This window comes from Oryx dammah, unplaced genomic scaffold (genome assembly GCF_014754425.2).
Source record: "Oryx dammah isolate SB20612 unplaced genomic scaffold, SCBI_Odam_1.1 HiC_scaffold_6, whole genome shotgun sequence".
Taxonomy (NCBI): Eukaryota; Metazoa; Chordata; class Mammalia; order Artiodactyla; family Bovidae; genus Oryx; species Oryx dammah.
The window spans coordinates 31,254,123-31,269,229 of NW_024070190.1; the positions used below are offsets into that span (position 1 = coordinate 31,254,123).

The 15,107-nt window shown below is 34.6% G+C and overlaps 1 protein-coding gene across 4 annotated transcripts in view; it reads left to right on the plus strand.

Moving 5' to 3' along the window:
• Positions 1–15,107, plus strand: part of MICU1 (mitochondrial calcium uptake 1) — a 224,317-nt gene that overhangs the window by 72,957 nt on the left and 136,253 nt on the right. For 2 of the 4 annotated variants that reach the window (XM_040242494.1, XM_040242495.1), the window contains exon 6: positions 4,610–4,621. The exons of the other annotated variants lie outside the window; for them this stretch is intronic. In XM_040242494.1, coding sequence (XP_040098428.1) covers positions 4,610–4,621 — 12 coding nt within the window. The remainder of the gene's footprint in view (positions 1–4,609; positions 4,622–15,107) is intronic. 4 annotated transcript variants of the gene reach the window in all.

The following is a 15,107-nucleotide window of genomic DNA, read 5'->3' on the forward strand; positions in this document are numbered from 1 at the left end:
CAAATAGGAAAAGGAGTACGTCAAGGCTGTATATTGTCACCCTGCTTATTTAACTTATATGCAGAGTACATCAGGAGAAACACTGGGCCAAATGAAGCACAAGCTGGAATCAAGATTGCCGGGGAAAATATCAATAACCTCAGATACGCAGATGATACCACCCTTATGGCAGAAAGTGAAGAGGAACTAAAAAGCCTCTTGATGAAAGTGAAAGAGGAGAGTGAAAGTTGGCTTAAAGCTCAACATTCAGAAAACGAAATTCATGGCATCTGGTCCCATCACTTCATGGGAAATAGATGGGAAAACAGTGGAAACAGTGTCAGACTTTATTTTGGGGGTCTCCAAAATTACTGCAGATGGTGATTGCAGCCATGAAATTAAAAGATGCTTACTCCTTGGAAGGAAAGTTATGACCAACGTAGATAGAATATTGAAAAGCAGAGACATTACTTTGCCAACAAAGGTCCATCTAGTCAAGGCTGTGGTTTTTCCAGTGGTCATGTATGGATGTGAGAGTTGGACTGTGAAGAAAGCTGAGCGCCGAAGAATTGATGCTTTTGAACTGTGGTGTTGGAGAAGACTCTTGAGAGTCCCTTGGACTGCAAGGAGATCCAACCAGTCTATTCTGAAGGAGATCAGTCGTGGGTGTTCATTGGAAGGACTGATGCTAAAGCTGAAACTCCAATCTTTTGGCCACCTCATGTGAAGAGTTGACTCATTGGAAAAGACCCTGATGCTGGGAGGGATTGGGGGCAGGAGGAGAAGGGGACGACAGAGGAAGAGATGGCTGGATGGCATCACTGACTCAATGGACATGAGTCTGAGTGAACTCCGGGAGTTGGTGATGGACAGGGAGGCCTGGCGTGCTGCAATTCATGGGGTCGCAAAGAGTCAGACACGACTGAGCAACTAAACTGAACTGAACTGAAGAATTTGGTGACTCTTCATATTTATTTGAATTACTTTAATTTTGCTCAAGTTTTAATAGCAGGATTGGTTTTCTTATGATTTCTACTTTGTTAATTATATACTTCCTCCCCTCCTTTGTTTTGCTTTTCACAGACTCTAAACCAGTCAGCTCTAAATTCCTGGTGAATTGGTATATTTATTCACATCTTTCTATAGATAAATAGGGCTTCCCAGTTCATGTCAATGCAGGAGAAGGCCATGGCAACCCACTCCAGTATTCTCACCTGGAGAATCTCATGGACAGAGAAGCCTGGCAGGGTATAGTCCATCGGCTCACAAAGAGTTGGACACAATTGAAGTAACTTAGCACACGTGCATTGATAAATAAGAATATATAGACAGAATTTTATTGTTTCTGCTTCATTTTTTGATCCATGTTTGTATTTATCCTAAAAATTGTAAGACATTCCAAGAGGACACATAAAGTATTTCAATTATTTGAAGCCTGAAGTTCTCCACAGATATTTCATAATTACATATTATTTTAGGGATGATAATTTAGCCCTTTAAAGAAAACTCCATTAACACATTCATTCATTGGTTGTCAGTGGTTTGTTTTTTAGTTGAAAGTAAAATTCTAAATGAAAAATGCTTGATCTACTTGTCTCTTAAGGGAGCTATTACTGTCAGTACTACTAATAATATGAGAAAGAGCAATAGTCGAAGTTTTTGAGTATTTATTATCTACCAAGCACAAGACTCTGATGCTGGGAGGGATTGGGGGCAGGAGGAGAATGGGACGACAGAGGATGAGATGGCTGGATGGCATCACTGACTCAATACACTTGAGTCTGAGTGAACTCCGGGAGTTGGTGATGGACAGGGAGGCCTGGCGTGCTGCGATTCATGGGGTTGCAAAGAGTCAGACACGACTGAGCGACTGAACTGAACTGAACTGAACTGTTCCAAGTGTTTATACATAATAATTCTAGTGCACACAACCACTCTTTCAGATAGCTTACTGTTTTCATCATTTTATAAATAAGATACTAAAATACATATAAGTTAAGTAACTTAGCCTTTTTTTTTTAACCTGAGATCATACAGTTTGTAATTGGTGGAGCCAAGAGTCCAAACTGGACTCTTAGCTGATCCACTGTCTTAGTCAGTTCAGTCGCTCAGTCATGTCCGACTCTGCAACCCCATGAATCGCAGCACGCCAGGCGTCTCTGTCCATCACCATCTCCCGGAGTTCACTCAAACTCACGTCCATCAAGTCGGTGATGCCATCCAGTCATCCCATCCTCTGTTGTCCCCTTTTCCTCCCGCCCCCAATCCCTCCCAGCATCAGAGTCTTTTCCAATGAATCAACTTTTCCCATGAGGTGGCCAAAGTATTGGAGTTTCAGTTTTAGCATCATCACTATGCTATTATCTATCTCCTTGCATGTATCTAAGCTGTTTGTGTATATGATCTATTTGTAAATAGAAATTTCTCTTGTCAAATATTTCTTTTATTTTATTAACAATGTTATTTGTGCAAAAAAGAACTTGGTGTTTCACTTTGTTGAAGAGTGTTAATTTTTTCTTCTTGGATTAGAAGACTGTGTTAACCTGAAAAACCACAGTGTTTAATTTTAAAGAAAGAAAACAAGAAATACACAAATTTCAATACCTGAATTTAGTAGAATTTCAACTTGACTGTCATTTCCTCCATTGTTTTCTCAAATGCCATGAATATCAGTTGGCATTTTGAAAAATGCTGTGTCTTTTTTTCCTTTTTCTTTTTTAATCAAAACCATCACTCTTAAAGTGAAGACTGTTATCTATATTTTAAAATTGGATCTTGGCTTATTAAAATGAAGATTACTTTATATTGAGAAAATAATATTCCTGTTAGAATCTGAACTATTTAGTCTTTCAAATATTGATTGGTTTTGTGTTAAATGTTGCATCATCTGATTCGAGCTACCCTATAGCCTTTAGATAAGCAAAAGTTTACAATGTAATTACATCACCAAAATGAAATCAAGTACTGGTTCAGCATTTCAGAAAATCCTTTTACACCTGTTGTACTTTCCTGTTTTATTTTTAGTCTCAAATTTTTTCATCTTCTTTCTCATCTGAAGTTCTTTAAATAATTTTAAAAACTATTTTCTCACTTTTCTCTCTTCTTACAAATTAGCAATTTTAGTTCTTTGTACACACCACAGCCCTCAGAAAATCTGGTTTTGGTGTCTAAAATATTTTACAAGGGATGTACAATTTGAGCATCTCAGTATTTGATAGCTACATGTAAATGATTGGTAGATATTGTAGGTATGCTGAACTGAATTTGAAAAATACAGAATTATGGATTATTATATTTATTAGTGTGTAAAAGCACAGGATGAGATTAATGTGGTTTTGGGTATAGACAGTCCTGTATTCATATATGAATTCTGCCACATAAAACTTTGGGCAAGAGACTACTTAACCTCTGAGTATCAGTTATCTTTTGTAACTATAAAAACAGGACAAAAGGCAAAGTATCTGGCTCTACAGATTATAGCTATTTTGCATTACTTGGAGCCCTTTACTCAGTTTACGAAAGGAGTTAGCTGCTATTGTGTGTGTTATCTTCTTTCTTCATTTGCATGAAATGCTAGAGAGAAGCATACTCTCTTCATTATTGCTCTCCCCATTGTTCTTTTCTTCCCATTTAAATCCTGTAAAAATCTCCCTGTGCTGTCTCTGTAATGAGCAGCTGTCAGCGATTAACTGGCTGATGCATAAGCTGGAGAGAGGCCTCTGGTCTGATTTCTCGTATCTGGGCTGTTCTGTGCTCACGGTGACTCACCACCCCCAGTCCTGTAAGGCCTTTGGGCCTCTGTCACATCACTCTTAGCCTTAGGCTTCTGAATTGCTGATAGCATATGTTTTTTAGTCAGGAAGTAAGCTTGGTTTGAGAAGTATAATAAGTTCAGGTCAACTTCTATTTAATAGCCAGCCAGTGAAGTTTATTTGTTTAAAAAAAAAAAAAGAATCTTTAAAGCCATTGATATTTGAAGATATTTTGGAGTGATACCCAGCTCACTTTAACTGCTTTCATCAATGCTGGCCCTCATTCTAGGACTTCATGATTAGCTTTTTGTTGCTCATGTGAATAGTCCTTTATTTTGGCAATATAATTTGCAAGAGACCTGTTTTTAAGGTCTGAAACTCTTCTTTACTGAACTCTTCCTTAGAGTAGTTACTAATCCTCTGAACTCATCTGAGTTGCTTGTCTATATGGTAAATATGGTTAGTAAAGCAACAAATTTGCCATGAAGTTAAAAAATATGTCATGAAATGATAATGGCTTGACTACCTATGAAAAAAAGTTAAATATTTACTTTCCCTTTAATACATTAATTATTCATGTATTCTCTTTATAGTGTTGTGAAGTTTTTCTGAAATTGTATGTTTTTTTAGGGGAAGGTTAAGAAATAAATTACTTGGTTTTTGTTTTGTTTTGTCCTACTGTACCTACTAGATAATATATAAAATATTTCTATGTATTTCTCATTTCCTGTTTACAGATTTTCAGTCCTTTTATTACAAATCTCATTTGGTCCTTTATATGTTATAATAGTTTGTGATACATGTATATTTAATTTAGGAGTTTTTGTTCATATAATCAAACAATGTCAATTTTTTTCTCTTTCTCATCTTCTGATCAGGATTTCTGGCAGGTACCGACTCAGCAGCATGTGCTTTAAATTAATTAATGTTTCAAAACCCATAGTAATGCTGCAGGGATAAAGGTTCAGTGCATGCTTATGTCCTTTCCCTGCTCCCTTTAGAATGATTCAGTTCCTGTCACTTTAAATTAAATGTACTTTATCTCTAATATGACAGGTCAAACACTTCACAAGTCCTTGAGAATATAGAACCTAGCATAATTTAAAAGGAAGTTTTAACATTATGTGTCACACAAAAGTTAAAGAAACTGTTTTAAACATTGTATAGTAGATACTCAGTTGGGTCATTTAAATTGTCTTAGTAGGGAAACCATGTTCCTGGCCGAACTGTAACAGGGATGGTGAGACAACAGTAACTCCAAGTGAAAAATTAGTCCTTTTTTTTTTCTTTTGAAATTTCTTAAGTCATAAATACAGATAAAGCAGTTACTTAGTTGTACTTAATTCAGTAAAATGACTTAAGAGTAAACAGATGAAGCATTTAGAAACACTTCATTATTTTGCTTTTTTGAGCTAAACAACAGCTTTAACTTGGAAAAGCAGCAAATATATGGAGAAAATGATGAAAGAGAATATATAGATTTGTAGGCTGACAAAGGAGAATTTCAAGGACACACATAAGAGGTACTTTTCAAATTGATCTTTGAAGGTTTAGACTTATAGTTTATAAGCTATTAAAATGTATTCAAAAATATCTACTGAAAACATTACTCTTGCATTTCTTAATAAAAATATAAAACTTAATTAGAACATCTTTTGGCTTAAAATAATCAATTAGTGAAGATTATAGGGTGTTCTTTATTTTTATACAACATTTTCCCTGTGCTTCCTTGTTTTTAAAATGGTATATTTGTAGTAGTTTCCTTACCAACCCCCCAAACCATTCATCCTGTTAGTGGTTCTGTAGATTATCTTAATTTTCCTGTAACTACATTCTGAAACATATGAACGAATAATTAAATTACTATATCAAAATAATTGATTGATAACCTCATTATCAATGTTCCTTAAGTCCAGAGATTTTGTTTTAGAATAGCTATGGCTCAACCATCATGCAAAGTACTAAGGAGCGTAAATCAAATGAGATGTTAACACCTGCGATTGAGGAAAGCTGCTTCCAGTTCTCTTATTTATGGCAGGACAGTTTGTAGGAAGCAGCTAAAAATTCTTATTAATAAGCCTTTTGTATTAAAAATAATAAGCTCTTTTTCTTAGAATAAGTAGTGTGGGGATTGTTTACTTACGTTGGGTTCTATAAACATCACTCATTTTGGTGACACTAGTAAAAATTGTTTAAGCTTCCATAGGTCAATGAGCAGTTACTTTTTAGGAGAGGGCTTTCTTGCTTGCTTCCTTACAGGGATTTGTCCTTTGCATGCTAAGTTCCTGTTGCCTGTGGAAAGGCTGGAATCATTTTGTTGGTTTTTTTTCCTGGTAGTACAATATGAGTGCTATTCTTCAGATGCAGCTAATGAATGGTGTCAGTACTTATTGTATTTCTGTAGGGAGTGACTGTAATGTCTCTTTCCAGTCCCTGAGTTCCACCACTGCTAAAGTCTGTTGATTTAATCCATGTCCTTGATTATTCATCTTGAACAAAGAGAGTGCTCCCAAGGAGGGTATAGTTTACATGGTTACCCTAAATATTAAGACTTCTATTAAGATGTCTTTAAGTACATTTTTATTTTAGATTTTGTTGTGTTTGAATTTGGGATCAACTGTGAACCCATTTGATTTATCATTGTTGATTTGAAAGCATAAACATGACTAATCATTATATTTCCAGTACCTTTTTGTTTAGCATTTCCATCATGAAACAAAATTTGAAATTCACTTCAATCTGAAAGGACTTTGTTCCAAACTAAGTTAATTTAAAAAATCATTTTAGCACAAACACGCTAGCATGTTTAAAAGTTACACAAATAGATTTCTATGAAAGTCACTCAAAACATTTTATTTCTTCTAAGGATGGCTAAAAATGATTTCTCAACTCATATGGATTGACGACCTTTGATTGCAGAGGATAGTTCTTGGTTTGCATATTTATCGCTGCCATGGTGCACTTTAAAAAAAAAATTCTAAACTTAAAAAGCTTCTCCAATCCGTGGTGGATTCATGTTGATGTATGGCAAAACCAATACAATATTGTAAAGTAAAAAAAGAAAAAACTTCTCCAATTATAAATCAACCTAACATCTACTAGTTTAAGAAGATTATAGAGAATCATTACATTCTTTTAGTGATACTTATTTTGCAAATTATTAAATACGTGTTTGAACAAATCAAGGCATAAAAATATGATGTGCACCTACATCATTAACTAGATTTTCATCTTCAAGATAAATAAGCTAATACAAGCTAAACCTCAAGATTAGTATTTTACAATAACTAACTGTTTTGTTCCAACAGTATTTGACCTGCATTATCAGTTTTAGAAATTGCAAATAGTTGGGCTTCCCTCATAGCTCAGTTGATAAAGAATCTGCATGCAATGCAAGAGACCCGGCTTCAATCCCTGAGTCGGGTAGATCCCCCTAGAGAAGGAAATGGCAACCCACTCCAGTATTCTTGTCTGGAGAATCCGATGGACAGAGGAGTCTAGCAGACTGTGGTCCATGGGGTTGCAAGAGTCGGACATGACTTAACAACTAAACTACCATATAGACACCTGATGTATTTTTGTGCATTTGATATAATACAACATACAATGGCTTGTGCATGGGTTCTGAAGTCAGATCATGACCTGTCCCTCCGCTTTATAGCATTGTCACCTTGGGCTTCTTACTTCTCTAACCCTCAGTTTTATATCTGTTAAGTGCAGGTAATAGTATCATCTATCTCATAGAATTGCAGTAAGAACTTAAAAGAGATAATAGAATTGTTTAACACAATACCTATCATAGAATGGACTTCCCCAATGGCTCAGAGGGTAAAGAATCTGCCTGCTATGCAGGAGACACAGATTTGATCCCTGTGTTGGGAAGATTCCCTGGAGAAGAGAATGGCAACCTACTCCATTATTGTTGTCTGGAGAATTCCACGGACAGAGGAGCCTGGTGGGCTACAGTCCATGGCATCGCAAAGAGTCAGATATGACGGAGTGACTAAGCATGCACGCAGAGAACATGCAAACTATAATTCTTAATATGTCTTTAATCATTGGTGGTGTTCAAGGAATACCTAAAGCTGTTTGACTTTGAAGTGATTTAAAAGTTCTTCATTCAAAGGATTCCTGGGAAATGGTAGTTTCTAGAACAGTGTAAATCAAGGGTATGAACAGTGATCCTCAGAGTGAAGCTCTTTTCCTTTTTTCCTATGGTGTGTTTTTTCTTGAAAGTGATTTTCCAAATAGGAGAAGGTGCAACACTATTGACTTATTTTTCAAAATTTGTATGTGAGGTTGTTTTCCCACAGAGTGATAAGGAAGCCTTTTCTAACCCATGTGACTGAAACCAGTATTGCTGCTGAGCTCAGGACAGTTCTTTTCAGCACTGATTGATTTGAGTGGCCAACATTCAAAATTAAATTCTTAGATTTGGATAACAGATAATCAATAATGACAAAATATAGATTCTCCCACCCAGAGCTGCCTTGAAGCAAGTTTGCAGGCATAATGTGGTAGAAACGTAACACGTTTGATGATTTTCCACATCTAGGGTTTTGATAACACCTCATCAAATACTAAGAACTGAAATAGATCATTTCAATAAAGTTATATCATTTCTTTGAAATGAATTCTGTTGCATTACACTTTTGAATTTTTATCATTGCTTTAATCAAATCTTCTGCCACTTTTTTTTTTTTTTAAAGCATCCTCATTTATTATCCTTATTCTCTCTAGCCATCTAGTTAATGAAGTAGGAAAGCATTTGTCTTCTAGGAGTTTGGAGTTGTTCTTAGAGCTAAAGTGGCTAGAATTGGGACTGAAAAGAGAACGGCTTTCTGCAAGAGTGAAGTTTCCAGGATCTTAAGCATTCACGTTCTGTAGTTTGTTGCACAGAAATTTGTGTTTGTTGTCTCAAATTCAATAATACCTTTAAAAAATTTGGAAACTGAGTTAGGAATAGAAGAAATCATGAACTATAAATTAGAAACATCTCAGTTTAATTTTCATCTGATATATCCCCAAATTCTTTCTTTCTGCAAGTTCAGGTATGGGATAAAAGAAGAATAACACATATTTTAACTGTGCAACATTTTCTGTTTGATTGAAATAGTGTGATTGTTTAAGATTGATATCTTACAAGGCTTTGGCACCTATCTATGCACCAACTAAACAATGAAGAGTGAGCATTAATTGCATGAGGAAATTGCTGAATTTTCTCTTTCTTTCTAACATCCTTCTTTCCTGGCCTTAACCCAGCCTTAGGTAGAAATACTACTATCATTTGGAAATGATATGCAAACATTGCATCTTTTGGAAGAAGCATATTGTTATCATTGTTTCTGAAATACAACCTCAAGTACTTCTTGAGGGATTTGGGCAGACTTTGAAATGTATTTCAGCAACATAGAGAAATGTTAGTATTAAAACAATCCAATTATTTCCATCTCATAAAAGATGACATCTTAATTTAAATAGTAAAGCTGTGTTCTTTATCAGATTTTCTATATACCAGAGATGTTTTGAAGTTCTAGATGATGTGTTAGCATCTATTTTGCTGGCATAGTCCATCATCTTCTGTTCAACAGAAAAAAGTTTACTTTAAACTATAGAACTTGAAAAGTAAATCTTAACCAGAATAAATAATTGAGGTTAAGCTCCTAGATACGATTTTTTTTTCTTTGGCTTTATCTAGTTGAGTCCTAGAAGGCAAAATTGTTGGCCTTATTTTCTTCAAACCTATTATAATATTCACTGTGTTTGAGCACAGTGAGTGTTAACAAGTTTGTTTGAATTGTGTCTGGAAATCCCAGTCCCAGGTCTCCTGATGGTCTCCTGCAATTTTAACCAGATATTTTATAAGTTTTTGTGATGGGTAAGAAACCAGAGTGTGAATCTTTCAGCATAAAGCCATCCTGGTGAAACAATTTGAGGTTTTAGACTAACTGAGAAGTATATTACACATGTAATTGCTGATTTGTTCTAAGTTTACTCAAGTCTTTCAGCTTATCTAAAAAATTAAAAGATTTAGATATGGTGCAGTTGAGATCAATACCAGGACTCCTATGACGTTATTAATTTCTTTGTACTTGAGGTCAGTAATTTGAATGTTCTAGTGATATTGAATCTATTGCTATGTTTTAAATTTTAAAACATATAAGATCTAAGACTAGGTCATGTAAATGAATGGTAAAACAGTTAAATTTCATTTTAAGTCAGTGAGCCCACTGCTTTGAAATATTTTACATAGTTTTGTTCTCCAAAAGGGGAATAACATTTGTCAGTAACTTGAATAGAAATTCTATTGTGATCAGTTTATCTGCATTCTTTCAGAGATTCAGGTGATTGGAGTAGTGTTTGATATGCAGCTTCTAAGATATATAAAATAGTATAGTGCTCTGTAAGGTATCTGCAAGTACTGCTTCTTTTTAAAATACCCAATTCTGTTTAATTGTCAACATATACACTGAAGTAGTTGCTAGAATCTTAACCTCAGGAACTTTAATATGAAATAAGTTTCTATAAATTTTTTAACTGAATGATATGTTAATATGTTGCTTAATCTCATATTGTATGGTCTTACAATAGAATTGGAATATATTCTATTTCTTTTAACTTTTATATAGATATCTTCCTTTTAGTGTGTTTTGTTATGTTCATTATGTATATTGAATTTATAACATATTGAATTAAGTATAAATCATTATGATAGGTTTTCCTAGTAAAAATGCATATTAATGCTAAATGTTCATTAGTAGCAAAAAATATAAACAACCACCTCTGAGACAGTGAGAGAAAATGAGCATTACCATCAGTCTGCTAAGGAAGACTATGTTTTACTTGCTCTATGCCTCCTGAAGTGTATAAATGGTATTTGCTTAGAACAAAAGTGAGTTAAAATTTAGTCAAAGATAAAGCTTTATCTAAAAGATTAAGTGAAGGAACAGTTTACTTGACATTCTCAATTTGCAAAATGAAACATTGAGAAGACTTTAGAAATAAGAAAAAATAACCAAAAACCTTCCTTCCATTGTGCTTTAAATCTTGATTTTCCATTTTCACCATACTTTGGTGCTTTTAAAGATTTATTCATTATTAAACTCAAATATATCTATTTTCACAGATTCTTTTCTGGCTTTGTTGTTTGACTTGAGGATATCATTTTATGGTAGAATTGGGCATTTGATTTGAAAAGATCAGCTAAGAAACATTCATGCAACACAAAATAGTCTAAAAATTAATTTTCTTCTTTCCAAATCTTGACATATATATTTGATTCTTTTCCTAACTAATTTGATAGATCAGTTATGATGGTATTATGATAGTCTTGGTGTTTGTGATTAATATATATTATGAATTTTATAAGAATTGTCTGAGTCTTGGAAACTTGAAAACCCACTTATAAGTTCTTAAGAGTTAATAGATAGTTGTATAATCATAAATATACCTGAACTACTCTTTGGTATGTGGATGCCTCAGAAAACATAATGTAACTTCTCTCCCTCTCTCCTTCTGCCCCCACCCCAACTCCAGAAGTATGGAAAAACAATGTAGACCTTTACTAAAGAGACAGAAGACTGTTGCACAGGGCACATCACAAAGCATGACTAATTCAAAAGTCCTCTTTAAATATCTTTGCTTCTTGTTGTTAAAGAGCTACTGCAAAATACCATGTTCTCTGTCCTTCCTCACACACACACATGTGCCCATATGTGCTCACCTGCCTTCTTTTCTCCATTTTCCCAGCTTTGATACTTTCTCTTCCTCTCTGGTCACATCTCCTTATCCTTTTTGGCTCACCTTTCAAGAGTCCTTTTTCCTTTTATATTTCTTCTCCCAGATGTCTTCTTCAGCTTTTTCTTATGTAGAGCAATTTGACCTTCTTTGGGCCTCTCCTGGTCCCTATAGCTGTACTCAGTACAGCAGAGGTCTTCTATATAGCCCTGCAAACAGAAATATTTTCTCATTTAGAGGGCTTTTCTCTAGGAGAAAATCGCACTAACTAAACTAGCACGGTAAAGTGTCAATGTAAAATAACCCCTATTGAGATATGGTCTGATAGTAATTCTCAATCACTATACAATTTAAGGTCTGTTCAGTGACATCTTTATTATCTCTGCAAATTTTATAATTGCCCCAATGGTGGAGGTGATTAGACCTAAACTCTAACCCTAAATGCATCTCATGCAGTCTCTCTCAATCTACATTATTTATATTTTGGAAAACAATCATATGCTTTGCTAGTAATCAAAAGACCTTCAAAAGAAAATAGGCTACTCAAGTCAGAAGCTATTAAAGAAGAGTGGATGTACACTTACATGTAAATTGATTTTTAACAAAGGTACCAAAATAATTAAATGGAGAAAGGAAGATGTTTTCAGCAAATGGCTTAGAAACAACTATATATCCTTATTTTAAAAAATAAACCTTATCACCTTACTTCATTGTACACAAAATTCTTTTGAAATGGATCATAGACCTAAGTATAAAATCTAAAACTATAGGACTTCTAAAAAAAAAACAAGAGGATATTTTTATGAAATGGAGATAGGCAGAAATTTATTAGATAGCATACAGAAAGCAATAACCATAAGGGGAAAATTGAAAAATTAGATTTCATGAAGGTTTAAAACTTCTGGTTATTGATATAGAAATTATAAGCCACAGACTAATAGAATGTACTTTTAGTACATATTTGATTGTATTTGTTATCTGTTACCCAGTAACAAATCCAAACCTTAATGGCTTAAGACAATTATTATTTCTTGTCTCTCATGCTTTCTGTAAATAAGAAATTGGGGAGCAATTTGCCTACATGATTTTGGCTCAGTCTTTTCCATTAAGTTGCAATAAGGTGTTGGCTAGGACCTTAGTCATCTAGCTTGACCAAGGGTATAAGATTCATTTCTAATGTAGCTCACTCAAATGGTTGATAAGATAGTACTGTTCCTGAGAGGCCTCACATCCTCTCTCTGTAGGCTCTCCAAATGCCTGCTTCTTGACTGTTCTGTTCTGATGACAGCTGGCTTCCCTCCAGCAGAGCAAGGTGCCTTTTATGCATTAGCATCAGAAGTCATACATTATCACTTGAGCTGTATTCTATTAGTTACACAGACCATGTGGGAAGAGACTAGATGTACATCAGGACATGGATACCAGAAGGCAAGAAACATTGGGGTCATTTTGGAGACACTGAAAAGAGTCTCATATCTAGAACATACTATGATCAGTAATGGACTTCCCTGGTGGCTCAGATGGTTAAGCGTCTGTCTACAATGTGGGAGACCCGGGTTCAATCCCTGGGTCAGGAAGATCCCCTGGAGAAGGAAATGGCAATCCACTCCAGTACTGTTGCCTGGAAAATCCCATGGACAGAGGAGCTTGGTAGGCTACATGTAGTCCATGGGGTCGCAAAGAGTCGAACACGACTGAGTGACTTCAATTCATGATCAGTAATAAAAAGACAACCCAATTAAAAATGGGAAGACTTGAACAGATACTTCCTAAAGAAAGATATATTAATTGCCAATAAACCGAGTGCATAAAGTGCATAAAACATTTAGTCATCAGAGAAATGCTCAATAAAACCATGATGAGAGAACCACTAAAATGGCTAAATTAAAGAAAGTGGCAACATAAATGTTGACAAAGATATGTTGCAACTAGAACTCGTACTCAACTTTACTTGCAAGTAGAATAGCAAGTAAAAAAGTTAAAACTTGGAGGAAAGTCAAAATAGCCAAAATCAGAAACATGCCTAAGTGTTTAATCAATAAAGGAATGAAAAAGTTTTGATATTACTGTGTGCATTAGTATTAGATGCACAATATAATTAATACACAAAACAAATTACATAAATTATTTATTTTTATTTTGTCGAGTTATTATACTACTCTGCAATCAAAATTGATGAGTTGCTGGTTAATAGAGTGTGGATGAATCTCCCCAGCACTATGCTGAGCCATAGAAGCTGCACACGGAAGCGTATATGTTGATGATACCATTTGTAGGCAGTTCTAGAATAGGCAAAACTAATCCATGGTGCAAAAATATGGTGGAAATTAACTATAAAGGGGCATAAAGGAAACATCAGGGGTGGTGGAAATGTCCTACAACCCCAAATATAGTATGTACCTGGGTTAATCAGATATGTATTTATAGAACTCATTGAATTATATATTGGATTTGTGCATTTCACCATAAGTGGATTTTACTTAAAACTGTAACAAATATTGAACTCTACATTTGTTTTTTGCAGAGATAATTAACAACTGTGAAACTATCTTTCTTGTATTCTAAGCCTGAGCAAATGAGTAAATGTATTGCAGGTAATGGGAATCAGTTTTCTCCCCTTTGGAGAAGGGAGTAACATGTATAAAGGGCAAGACTAAATTGTACTCTGTGACATTAGAATGGAATTAGAGATATTATGAATTCATAGTTTATAATAGACAAATAGATATGATTGTAATCATGAGGAAATACCAGCCTAATTCAGATTGAGGCATATTTTGCAATATAATTCACCTGTACTTTTTAAATTGTTCAAGGTCAAAAACTGTAAAGAAGCCAAATATAGTCATGAATCTGGAAGGAAATATACATGCTAGGGCTGAATGACTACTAAGAGGAAAACCTCAACAGATCCTAAACTTTGATCTCTGGCTGATGTTTAGCTTCCATGAAAGCAAGAAGTCAAAGGTAGAATGGTAAACAATGGCTAAGCATTGAAAAAATGCCCACCACAGAGCCAATCTGCAAGCATGTAGAGAGTTTGTCTTTCCCACCCTTTGGATCCAGGAACTTAAGGAAATCTCTGTCAGATCATCAGCTGGTAATGAAACAGAGATTTGAATGACTATGCTTGACAAAGTGTTCACAAAAGAATTTAGAAAAATTATTAAAGAAATGACTACAACCCACACCAGCACCAACAACAAACCCTGAGGAGGTGGGAGAACCCTATTTCCAGAATTACCACATTATAATAAATAAAATGTTCAATTTTCGGTGAGAAATTATGCTTGAAGAGAAACAAAGTATGACTCAGGAAAAGAAAGGAATAGGAACTATCATTGAGAAAGCTCAGATATTGAACCTACTATAAACAGACTTTAAAACAACTGTCCTAAGTATCTTCAAAGAGCTAAAGGAAAGTACACTAATGAACTTAACGGAAACAAGGAGAATGAAGTAATAGCAATAAAGATACAAATTGTAAAAAAATAAAATAAAAAAGATATCAAATAGAAATTTTGGAACTAAACATTTCCTATAGCTGAAAGGAAAATTTTAGTGAAGGGGTTCAACAGCAGATTTGAATACACAGGAAAAATCTTCAGTGAACATGAAGGTAGGTCAATTAATACTATC